Source organism: Danio rerio, chromosome 4, assembly GCF_052040795.2.
Source record: "Danio rerio strain M-AB ecotype USA chromosome 4, GRCz13ab, whole genome shotgun sequence".
NCBI lineage: Eukaryota > Metazoa > Chordata > Actinopteri > Cypriniformes > Danionidae > Danio > Danio rerio.
Window position 1 is genome coordinate 2298996 of NC_141024.2, and position 13996 is coordinate 2312991.

Consider the following 13996-nt stretch of genomic DNA (forward strand, 5'->3'; position numbering starts at 1 on the left):
AGAGCACACTTATGAGTCAGTAACTAACAAATGTAGATATATTCTGTCTAAAACACATTTTAAAAATAGCTTTATTTAAAAAATAGCTTTATTTAAACCAAAAATATTTACAGAAGAAAGAGTGTGTGAAAGCAATATTTACATTAAAAGCACACCAGGCTGCGAATTAGCCTATATTGACGAATTGCGGGGGTTGATTCTTCCGGTAATGTTAGTTTGTGTAATTAGTGTCAAATTATACAAACTGTGCCTCTAATTTGACTTTACTTTCAATCTGTATGTAGATATAAACACTTATTTTACGAGTAAAGTGTCTTGTGAACACTTACGGTGTCTCTCGGTGCTGTTGAGCTGCCGGTTTCAAACTGTTGATTGAATGAACGTCTTCTCGCATAGTGGCGCGGGTGCGCGTTCACAATGGTATAAACCGTACAGGGGTGGTCAAGTGTACATTTATACAATCTATTATTTTAATGATCAATATAACTATTAAAGATACACATCGGAGACAACGAATTCCTACTATTAACAGGCTGACTCAACATACATCTTGATGTGTCGTCCTTCAGGGGGATCAAGCGTTAATTAAGGGGGTTAATCCCCCCTGTAATTCGTACCCTGCTTATAGCAGAAATACATTAGGTTGAATGGGAGTGATGCACTCAATCCAGTTGGACCAAACGTCAACACATGCATGTTTTTAGGTATGCATTTTCCCCAAAATGAATATATTTTTCAAAATGTCAATCTAATCTTGCATTGGTGATCAATTAGCCTTATATCAGCATCTAATAATAGTTTATAATACTTGAAGGATGACTTCATAAATATATACACAGCTTACCCAAATAAAGCACCTCAAAGCTGACATCAATTTGATGTAAGATCTTTTCTAAAATGTTATGATTGTCTTTCCAAAACCATTAATATTACGACATCCCCAAAATATCCACTATTTTGCTTGTTTTAAAGAAAAATGCACTTAAGTTTGACTCATTAGTTCTGAAAACAACACAATATTTCTTGCTTGCCTAGAAAATGCTTCTTGATTTCAGATTTTTTAGATATTTAGATTAAAAACAAGACAGAAATACTATAGGATATTTCTGCAGTATATTGATATTTTCTCAGCAGATCAGCAGTGGAGAAACATGTCATTATTCATTGTTGTTGTCTGTTGCACATTATCTGTGAGCATCATCATCATCATCAATTGCACTTTCACATACAAACGCTTTCTAAAAACAACATGTGCAGGGATTATTTTTATTGCTGTGTGTACTGTACATTAATATCTTTACGTTCCATTGAAAACATATTTATTTTATTAGTATCTTTAAATAATTATTATGCACATCACTTTGATATGATAAAGACAGATTTATTTTTTCCTTAAATTTTTTTACAAAAATTTTCATTAATATCTGACAGTGTTGGTGACATACAGCTGTGAAATGCTGCATTTAAATATAAGAAATAGATTTAGGAAAAATATATATTTAATATATATAAATATAGGAAATTTTTTTAGCACTTATTTTTTTCAAAAAAAAAATAAATAAATAAATAAATTAAAAAAAAAAAAAAAATATATATATATATATATATATATATATATATGTATGTATATATATATATATATATATATATATATATATATATATATATTCTCTTTTTTTTACTTTACTCTTTTCCTAGAGTTTTCTTTTTGAAAATTGAGATTTTATATTTATATTAAAGAAACATATTAGTAATATTAATGCGATTAAACATAGGCTAAATTTACATATAGTGATATTGAAGGTTTTAAACATATGTCAAATTTACTTATAAGTAATAATAAAAATATTAAACAGGTTAAATATAAATATTAGTAATATTAGGGTTAAATACAAATTACAATACAAAAATTGTCTAATATTCAAAACATATTCGATTTAATGACTGCTTTTTATTTGCATATAATAATTCTATGCATAATCCAGTCTTTATGGGTAAAATCTAAATAAAATGAAACAATCACTGAATAAAACATTTTTATATAAATGAAACTGCAATAAAATGTGTATTTTTTTAAAAATCAATAGTATTTTGAATAGTAATTTGACTTGTTCTCCTTATAGTGTTTAATATATTTATTTGTCTGTATATTTGTAAAGTTGAAATGTTTTTATGCAATGTATTGTTCAAATAAATGGTGCTTTAAAATAAACATGACAGAGATGATTGATGTCAACATACTGTATCACTAATATCAGCAATGATGGAGGATAAACCAGCTTTCTGTGACTGATTTACAACTTCTGATTGGTTTACCTATGAGAGAAATCACCAGGAACAATAAACAGAGTAATGGTCAAACTACTACTGTACAAACAAGTGTTCATGATCATGCAAATACAAATACTGTCATAGGATAATATGTGAATGAGAGCAAAAGTTACACAGTTCAGTAGCTGAAGGACAGAAGCAGAAGTGAAAGACAAACTATAACTTAAGCAAACTGAGAAACACTGGAGAAGAGCAAAATGAGAAGCTCTGAAATAAACTACTTACCTCTGACTGACTGAACACACACACACACACACACACCCACACACACTTTTGTTTCTCTCTCACACACACACTTTTTCTTTCTAGCACACTTTAATCACTCTCTTTTTCGATCTCTCTCTCACACACACACTCTTATTTACTCCCACAAACTTTGTCTCATACACACAGACACACTTACAGACACACACCAACACTCTCCCTCCCTCTCTCAAACACACACATGCTTTTCTTTTTTGTTTTTTAATTTGTTTATTAAACTTTTACAGATATAACAAAGTATTTTTACAAAGAAATTTAAACAAATATTTTTCCCACCTTACCCAAGCTGAAATTACATTTATCATTTCAAGAAAGAAAAAAAATGCTCATGATAATAACAATAAATCAACAAATAAATAAATAAAAGCAATTAAGTAAAGAAAATGAATAAATTATATTAAATAAACAAATGAATAGAATAAAAAATAAATAAATTAAATAAAATAGAAACATAAAACATCCGTACAGAATATGTATACGTTGATAACCCAATATTATTAAAAAAAAAGAGTCCTCAGGTATTTATAAAGTACCCACACACATGCTTTTCACACACAAACACACTTTTCTCACACTACACTATATAGTCATTGTATTACTGCATTTTTGGCTGATTCTATTTTTCAGACACACACTCTCTTAAACACACACTCTCTCAAACACATACATGCACACTTTTTCACTTTTACACACGCACACACACACACACATAGCATTTTACCCATTTTTTCAGACACACACACACACACTATCAAAAACACACGCACACACACACACACACACACACACACACACACACACACACACACACACACACACACACACACACACACACACACACACACACACACACACACACACACACACACACACACACACACACACTCTCTCTCTCTCTCTCTCTTTCTCTCACATTACTTCCGCACTGATGCTTTATTATTTGGGTGAAACTTGTAAGATCAAATGATTAGAGATCTTCAAGCTTTAGCCGCACTGGAATTAAACAAATGTAGTGAAAATGATTGTGTAAGTTTGCTATAATTATAAATAAAACTCTAAATGTCTGTTCAGAAACAGTCCAAATCCATCAAAGCCCACTAAAGGAACTGACATTTAACTCAGGAATAGACTGGAACAGATGTAGACTGAAATACAGTGATCAGTATCTGATGCTGCAATGCTCTGCTCTTTAACCTACAGGCATTTTAAGGGTCTTAAAGCATTCGATTTCTAAATATGACGCTCATATTCATTGGTTAATCTGTCTTTTTTATGATGTTTACCTTCTGTCTGTCTGTGTTTAATCATTCACTTTTCACTCCTCATGAAACTATCAGCAGAATAATCAGTGAAGGCATCCTGTGACGTTCATCACAGAGTATTGTAGTGAGGATTACGGTGAGGTTTTGACGAGAATAGTTTTCTAGCAAAAGCTGCGGTGAGACATTCAGATCGACATGGCCAAACCACACCGACAGAATGATTAAACACACAAGCCACTTCCTTCATGAATGATTACAGTTCTTTATGTTTGCTTTGACCTGGTTAAAGAAACTAGGTTTCACTTCATTTTCATGATCACTATCCCAGCAGAGCAGGGGACCGGTCTTGCAAACGTCTAAACCCTTTCTCGCTGGGTTGACACATTTTCACCACCATTTTTCAAAACAGTTAACACGGATGTCATTGAGGCAGTCCAAACTCCATTGTTTTAGCCGTGGCAACCAAACAGAAAACATCTATTATTAACCATTAGACACTACCAAGATCAGTATGAATTCACTAAGGCAGCGGTTAGACACTCCTTCACACAAATCTTCATTTAGCAATCAGTCTGCAAACATTAAAAACGGTGTGTTGTTCTGTGCCAGCATGGATGGAGGAGGTCAATAATGTCCTATATTCCCAATAGATTTGACTGTATATTGGTTTACATGTGTTTACTCTAATATTTACAGTATTTTATTACTTTTGTCTGTTTTTTTTTACTGTATTTCAGCCACAGATTGAAAAATGTCATGAATTCCATATAAATTTGATCAAATCATTTCTAATTATTTGCAAAAAGGCAAATTTAATTTAATTTTCTTGTCAGCTTGGCCCCTTTATTAATCTGAGGTCGCCACAGCGGAATGAACCACCAACTTATCAATAGCATCTCTGCAACATAGTGATGTGTTTCTGTGTAAAGTCAAGAAAGGTCTAACTCTGTGCCAATGCAAAACTATAGATGTGTTTAAAAATAGTAAGACTTTATATACATACATATATACTCGAGTCCTGATCTGGAGGTAACGTCAGACTCTGATTAAGTCTGAAACTGCGTGATCGGGCCTGATTTCTGATCACGTGATCGGATCTAGACATATCAATAGAAATTTCTATTCACAAATTCTTCAATGCATCATCAAAACTGTATCATCTTCATGATCCTGACGGAGAAAGCACGCAAAGCGATGTTTCAGATTAACCCTTAAATGCACAATCATGCAAATAAAAACTGCTTGAGTGAATTGATCAACTCATGTTCTTCCTGCAGTTATTTCACGTTTGTGTGTGACAGAAACACCCAGGACACGTGAGCTTTCATCATTTGAGTTTATTTTCTCATGAAGACAAACGGTCAAGCACACAATTGATCAGAGTCGTTTGACTGAAGGAGCCAGACCGACACGTTTGACAGCAAACATGAAGACAAAAAGCTGAGCAGAAATCCAGCTCAGCCGCTCACCGACAAGCAAACATGCAGCAGTTTCAAACACTTTCAGTAGGGGACGCTTTTAGCATTAAAAAAACCTCATTTTACTGCAACCCTGCTGTTTAAACCCAATACAGCGGCATCGCATTAGTATTTTAGCACTAAAACATGTCTGACATGTTCGAGATTGTAAAGATCACACTGGCAGTAGAAGCTTCATCTGAAACTCAGCTTGGCTCAACGCTGCAACAGAATCCGATTTTTAGTCTCTTTGGCTTGTTTTCCAGAGTTAAAGCAATACGTGTGCTTAAAGCTGAAGTTAGTTAAGTCCACCATGAAAATAAAAGGTAATCTGGCTTTTTTTTTATCAGAAAGTCAATGTTTAATGCTGACTTATTTTCCTAAAAACTAAGACTTTGTATTGACAAACTCAGAGTTAAAGAAATAGAAGAGTAACAAGTCACCACCCTGATTTGACCAAGTAGGACATGATCCTTTGTTTGTTTTATTGTTGAGCTACAAAAATGCAAGCTTGAATTAAAAGTTTTAATTAAATTCAGATTTATTTAAATGTTCATTGTGTTATAAATGGAACATTGTAATAAGTTAATTATAAAATGTAGCCTGAAACAATTAATGTAGCTGTAAATTACCCACGGCAGCTTTGACATACAGTTTGACATATTTAGCTTTGGCCCACAGCCCTCAGTTTGTTTTTGGCCCTTCATAGAAAACAGTTTGGGCACCGTTGGTATAAACCAAAACTTACTCTTTTGCAAAAGTATAAACTTTAATTCATTTTACAAAAACGATTTATCAATTCCCTTTTCAAGTGAATGCATCTTTCATTTAAGAGTTTTATTTGTGCTGGAAAACAAGACTAAAGGCATGAAAGCGGATCCTATTTTTTTTGCAGTGAATTAGGAAGGGTTGCCATTATTAAGACATCGAGGTGTTGGACTCTAGTATAAAAACGGCTGCGTGTTTCATCTCTGGAATGATTTTAGTGTGTGTGTGTGCTTGATGAAAACAAAGACAATCTACAGTCATCTGTGCACTACTGCTAAAGGAAGACGAGCGGACGGGAAGGTCAATACTGTGTGTGTGTGCCAGACATACAAAAGAGCAGACCACGTCTTACAAACAGCTAAAAATACAATTTGGCAAACAGACCACCAGGGGGCGGTGTAGAAAAATCAAAGTCCGATTGATCGCTTGTAAAACCGTATGAAAGTCACATCTGAAAGTGGAATATCAGACCTCAAGTTTATATTTTGACCCACTGGCGATTGGTAAAACAGTATAAATACACACGTTTTGGTTCGTCTCACTCATTTAAACGCTCCAGAAACTGAGCTGAGGTGAAACTGCTGATGAGAAACCAATTAAGATGCTGCATAGACCAGACTAAATCAATCATCCCACATCAACAAAAACACCACAGGAGTGTACACTACAATTGAAGCACACCATAGTAAAGTGTGTTAATGAATGTAAATATAGTGAACTGAAAATCTGTCATAAACATTGTAGTATACTGTGGTTTTACTACAGTAAAACTGTGGTGTATTGTAGGATAATATACACTACAGCTGTAGAATACTAGAGCATTGGGTCATTTGTTTATATTATTATAGTTCTTATGTTACCATAGCAACTGTAGAATTACATGACAGATCAATCATTGAAGTTGCTGTGTTACCGTAGCAACAGTAGAACTACACAAAAGATCAATCACTGTGGTTGTTGTGTTACCATAGCAACTGCAGAACTACACAACAGATCAATCACTGAAGTTTGTGTTACTATAGCAACTGTAGAATCACCACAGCATATTACTTGTAGTGGTTTCTGACAGCGTAGTTCATTAACATTACAGTATTTACTATAATTGACTGTAGTATTTTGTTCATGTGGGATGTAAAAGTTCCCTCGTTAAATCCAGAGCACTTTAAACACACATAACAACATTGAAATGGAGACTAGACTTTTTTTTTCTCTTCACTTTTCGCTTTTCTTCAAAAAATAATGGGAAGCCCTCAGTCGTTTCTGCTAATAGACGCCTCTGACCAGCCTTTTGATTCAGCCTCGCAAATATACATTTGTACATTTTTTGGTATGCATGTCATCTGAAAAGGACTATTTATATACCTTAACTATTTACAGACCGACGGACCTCACAGAAATATCTTCATCCAATGCTCATGGAAAGAGTCTGACCCTAAACCCAAAGTGCAGAGAGAAAAGCTAATGAACATAAATCATTAGATCCTGTCATAATTCACTCTTAAATCATCAAAACCACTACATGTGAAAGAGAAAATATGCATATTATATTCATTTAAAACTGTGTTTCTCAACCAGTTTCCTCGAGGAGCACCAGATCTGCACATTTTACATGTCTCCTTAATTAAACACACCTGATTCAGATCATCAGCAGAGACTGAAAGACCTGTAATGGGTGTGACAGACTGTCACAATCACCAGCGCTGGTAAACACACAGATCACATAAGACTACAAATCTGCTGTATATGTGTGTGTGTGTGTAATCAGTCCATGAGCAGCATCAGCTGTGGGAGTGTAATCAATGGAGACTTGGAGCAGGTGTGTGTGTGTGTTGCATGACTGGACCATGTAGTCCATATAAGGGCAGATTTGTAGTCGTTTGTGATCAGTGTGTTTACCAGCGATCTGTAAGGATTAGATCGCTGATGATTGTGACAGACGAAGGAGACATCCAAAACATGCAGTGTTGGTGATCTTCCAGGAACGTGGTTGAGAAACACTGATTTAAAATTACACATAATTAAATTAGGTTTAATTCAAAATTAACAATCATTTAAGAAACACGTTTTTAATATCATTATTTTAAGAATTAATCAATAATAATTTTTAAACAATAATTAAATTTTAATAAATTAAACAACTTAATTAGTTTAATGTAACAATAAATAAATAAATTAATTATCTAAATTCTATTTAAATGCAATAATGACAAAATTACACTCCAATTTACATATTTAAAATGTATATATACATATATTATCAATTAAATGATTGAGCCAATTTAAAAATATTAAACAATATAACATTTAAATCAGATTTAAAATAATTCAACTGATTTAATTAATAATTTTTAAATAGTAATTAGGTATAATAAACTTAATAAATAATAAACTACATTTTAATTTAACATGAAATTGTAAAATTTTTATATAATTTTCATACTATTAATCACATAAGTTATTTTATAATAATAATAATAATAATAAACAACATTGATTTCAAATTAAATATGTACTACAGTAATCAAAATCTCTTAATTATGTATAAAAATGATGTCGAAAGGAGCAAAAATTTTAGTTCTCATCATAAACAGATGCATGTTCATGTAAATCTATGATGTTGAGTTCATTATAAAACTACTACAAGTGATGATTCATTAAATTACAAATATATCCGCATCAGATCTATCACACTTCACTGGCTTTTCCCTCTGAACACAGCAAACAAAACAAGACAAAATGGCAGAAGACGAACTATGAATGTTGCTTTAGGCTTGTGAGTCTCTGACGTCATAACGATGTGTTAAAACAGACGATACACAAACAAACGAACCGTCAGAAGACTAACAGCGAGACGAAGATCCAGGTATGATTAAAGTCTTTTGCGGAAAACACTGTAGTCTGTAGTCGAGAAGGCTAAAAATCATTAGAAGACACAAAGGCAACGTCTCCAGACGCTGGATGGTGAGTGTGAAGGAGAAACACTGTAGAATGCGGTTGCATATATATTCGGTATTAAGGAGAGTCGTTAGAAAAGAGGACAGGTTTAAAAACAGCCGCTCAGACGGTGAGGAAAGCTTTAGTGTGTGTGTGTGTGTGTGTCTGTGTACAGTTGAAGTCAGAAATATTCATCCTCCCATGATTTTATTTTCCATTATTTCTCAAATGATGTTGAACAGATTCAAGAAATTTTCACAGTATTTCCTATAATGTTTTTTTCTTCTGCAGAAAGTCTTATATGTTTTATTTCGGCTAGAATAAAAGCAGTCCTTAATTTTTTAAACCCATTTTAAGGTCAATATTATTAGCCCCTTTAAGCAATCATTTTATCAACTGTCTGCAGAACAAGTCACTGTTATCCAATGAGTACGTTCACATGAGAACTCAATAACGAAAGCGTTGTTTACTATAAATGTACCACAATCATGTTGCACTGCTTGCTTTAACCTTAAATACCCTCTTTTGCACAATTACCCGCACAACATTGTTCAGTCTAAGATCTAAGTTTGAAAGAACTCGTTTTGCTGGGGCAGATGCTTCTGTGGCCTCTTTCTTGCTCCTCTTTTTAAGAGCTGAAAGTAGAGTGCTTATGATTCATGGACAATTTTACTGTTACTTTTCAATGTTTGAGTTTGATCAAGTAAGACTTGATGTATGTTATTTACTCTATATGGTGCATGTTTGGATGGACTGGTGCTTGTTTTTTTTATTTTTGTTATTTGATTCACTTACTTGAATGTGGTATCATTTTATTTTAGTATTTTTTTTCTAATCAGTATAAAATATAGTATAGACTGTATAAATGTTTTTGTTTCTGTTTTTTACTTATACAAAACTTTAAAAAAAAAAAAAAGCAGAAGCTGGTAAAAACAGCAATACACTTCAATAAAAACAACAATATAGAACCATAATAACAACAGTAAAACTTTCCAAGAAAAATATTAATGCATATTAGATGCACTCGAAAAAAACATGAGTCTTTAACAGCGAGTGGGTGCTATTCTGATTTTTAATGGTAACTTAATCCATAGTTTTACACCCACAACTGCAAAGGCTCATCGGCCCTGCATTTGAGACGAGATCGTGGTGTTTGCAATAGATGGCAGTCGGAAATTGATCTAAGCGATCGGGTTTGGGCCTTAGTAGTAATCAGATCAGAAAGAGACGGTGGAGCTAGGTTGTACAAAGTTTTATAAACAAAGAGTAGAATTTTCTAATCTATTGGGAAATGAACCGGAAACCAATGTAGTGATCGCAATATTTAATATATTGTCACGGGGGGGGGGGGGGGGGGGGGGGGGGGGGGGGGGGGGCACGCATCAAATGTTATTATATTAGTTAATGGTATTATGTGATTATTAGTGTCCATGTATTTCCCAGAGATGGGTTGCAGCTGGAAGGGCATCCACTGAGTAAAAACTTGCTGGATAAGTTGACGGTTCATTCCGCTGTGGCGACCCTGGATTAAAAAAGGGACTAAGCCGACAAGAAAATAAATGAATGAATGAATAGTGTCCATGTAAATGTGGTCAATGACTTGCCTAATTACCCTAACTTTACCCTGATAAACCTAGTTAAGTCTTTAAATGTGACTTCAAGCTGAATACTAGTGTCTTGAAGAATATCTAGTCAAATATTATTTACTGTCATCATGACAAAGAGAAAATAAATCAGTTATTATAAATTATTAAAGTTATTAAATAGTTATTAAAACTATTATGATTAGAAATGTGTTGAGAAAAATCTGCTCTCTGTCAAACAGATATTGGAGGAATAAACATATAGGAGGCCTAATAATTCAGACTTCAACTGTATGCTTGTGTGTGTCTGTATATGTATGGCTGAAGACACCTCTCTGGAGTAGGAAGTGCTGGGCAGAGGAAGACACACACACTTCCTGTGCGCTGTGGTCATTGTGTCAGTGTGCTGGATGCTCTGAAGTAGGACAGGAACTTGAAGCAGAGGCTCACCACGAAATACCAGATGTTACGAGCCATCTGAGAGCGGGCGATGAACACACGCCAGATGAAGACCAGCAGCACCGTGTTGAAGGTGTAGCGGATGTTCCTCAGTCTGCAAACACACACACACAGACACACACCATCAACAATGCACATCTGATCACACACACACACTACCAATAATGCACATCTGATCACACACACACAAACACACACACACACACACACACACACACTACCAATAATGCACATCTGATCAAACACACACAGGCACACACCAATAGTGCACATCTGATCACACACATACACACCATCATTAATGAAAATCTAATCAAACACACACATACTATCGCACACACGCCATCAATAATACACGTATAATCAAACACACCACACATACACACTCCATCAATAATGCACATTTAATCAAACACACACACACACACCATCAATAATGCACATCTAATCTAACACGCAGTCACACACACACTATTAATAATGCACATCTAACCAAACGTACACACACACCCTATCAGTAATACACATCTGATCAAACACACACACGATTAATAATGCACATTAGATCAAACACACACAATTAATAATGCACAACTGTTCAAACACACACACACCACCAATATTGCACATTAGATCAAAACACACACACACACACACAATTATTAATGCACATTAGAACAAACACACACAAACACACACAATTATTAATGCACATTAGAACAAACACACACAAACACACATACACACACACACACACACACACACGATTAATAATGCTCATTAATTCAAACATGCGCGCACACACACACACACACACACACACAGACAGACACAGACACACACACACACACACACACACACACGATTAATAATGTACATCTGATCAAACACACACACATAACAGATAATGCACATCTGTTCAAACACACACACACCACCAATATTGCACATTAGATCAAACACACACACACAAAATTATTAATGCACATTAGATCAAAAACACACACACACACAAACACACACACGATTAATAATGCTCATTAATTCAAACGTGCACACACACACACACACACACACGATTAATAATGCTCATTAATTCAAATGTGCACGCACACACACACACGATTAATAATGTAAATCTGATCAAACACACACACATGATCAATAATGCACATTAGATCAAACACATCCACACAATTAATAAAGCACAATTGATCAGACACACACACATACACACACTCACACACAAAATTAATGATGCATATCTAATCAAACACACACACCATCAATAATGCGCATCTAATCAAACACACACACACACACACACACACACACACACACACACACACACACACACACAATCAAAAATGTACATTTGAACAAACACACACACACAAATCACTAATAATGCACATCAAATCAAACAAACCCACACACACACACACATACACACACACACAAACCATCAATAATGCACATCTGATCAAACACACACGCACATATCACTAATAATGCACATCTAATCAAACAAACCCACACACACACACATATACACACACACACAAACCATCAATAATGCACATCTGATCAAACACACACGCACATATCACTAATAATGCACATCTAATCAAACAAACCCACACACACACACACATATACACACACACACAAACCATCAATAATGCACATCTGATCAAACACACACGCACATATCACTAATAATGCACATCTAATCAAACAAACCCACACACACACACACATATACACACACACCCAAACCATCAATAATGCACATCTGATCAAACACACACGCACATATCACTAATAATGCACATCTAATCAAACAAACCCCCCCACACACACACACACGCGCACACACACACACCATCAATAATGCACATCTGATAAAACAGACATACTGGATTCATGATTCAGTGGTTCGATGATTCAGTAGCTCAGCGATTCAGTTGCTCAGCGATTCAATGGTTTAGTGATTCAGTAGTTCAGTGAATCAATGGTTCAGCTTTAGCTATGTTTGTGAGTGCCAAATGTCATGAAGTAGTTCAGTGATTCAGCAGTTCAGTGAATCAGTGGTTCAGTGAATCAACTAGTTCAGTGATTCAGAAGATCATCAGATAGACATACTTCCTCAAGTGTTGTCTGGCGGCAGGAATGTCGGACATGTCTTCATTCAGAACGTATTTCTTGGTGCCGATACAGTAATTCTCGATGTACTCAGGCCAGTTCAGCTGACGAACGTCAAAGTTGAAGATCTGAAACATCACAAGAGTCAGCACAGTGATTCGTCTGCTGTGTGTGGAGAAATATATGTGTGTGGTTGTGTGTGTGTGATTGAGAACCCTATAGATTGTATTAGTCTGCACTAGATTAGCTACATTTATGAGGGCCAAATATCACGAATAAAGTGTAATATCAGACTACCATACATATTTTTACAACATGTTTTAGTTTAGCATGTTTCTGTAAGGGTCAGGCCACAAAATATCATGAACATCTTTCATATCATTAGCCTGAAGTATAAAAATTATAGAAATCTAATACATTTCCCCAGGATAGTAAAATTAGTGTGTGTTTGTGTGTGTACCTTCCTGTCGTCGGTGCTCAGCTGAGCCATCAGCATGTTCATGTTATCCGAGTTCCACTCCCAGTCCTGACTGCTGAAATACTCCAGCAGACCAATGGCTTTATGCAGACGGTTGAAAATACGCATCATTCTGAAGAAGAAGAAAAAACCACACACACACACACGCACACACAAACTGAAAATTACACACTTTTACACAATATTTTTCAACACATAAAAAAAATCACTATATCAATAAAATACTTACTTTCTAATATTACACAATAAATGATCTATATTTTTATTTTCATATTATTATGGTTAGGCATATTACATATATTTATACTATATATT

At 34.6% G+C, this 13996-nt stretch overlaps 2 protein-coding genes across 5 annotated transcripts in view; both read right to left on the minus strand.

The window, feature by feature from the left end:
• LOC108179169 (sialic acid-binding Ig-like lectin 10) overlaps positions 1-374 on the minus strand; it is a 59025-nt gene extending 58651 nt beyond the window's left edge. For both annotated transcript variants that reach the window (XM_087247754.2, XM_087247755.2), the window contains exon 1: positions 330-374. The gene's annotated coding sequence lies outside the window, so the exon portion shown is untranslated. The remainder of the gene's footprint in view (positions 1-329) is intronic.
• An 8346-nt stretch (positions 375-8720) lies between these two features.
• Positions 8721-13996, minus strand: part of si:dkey-97m3.1 — a 52320-nt gene continuing 47044 nt past the window's right edge. Inside the window, exons 10-12 of one of the 3 annotated variants that reach the window (XR_015481640.2) lie at positions 13664-13793; positions 12978-13331; positions 8721-11152 (exon numbers count right to left, since the gene is read on the minus strand). Coding sequence is in view for 2 of the 3 variants with exons in the window: in XM_087245557.2 (XP_087101683.1) it covers positions 10990-11152; positions 13204-13331; positions 13664-13793 (421 nt within the window). In the remaining variant the exon portion in view is untranslated. 3 annotated transcript variants of the gene reach the window in all.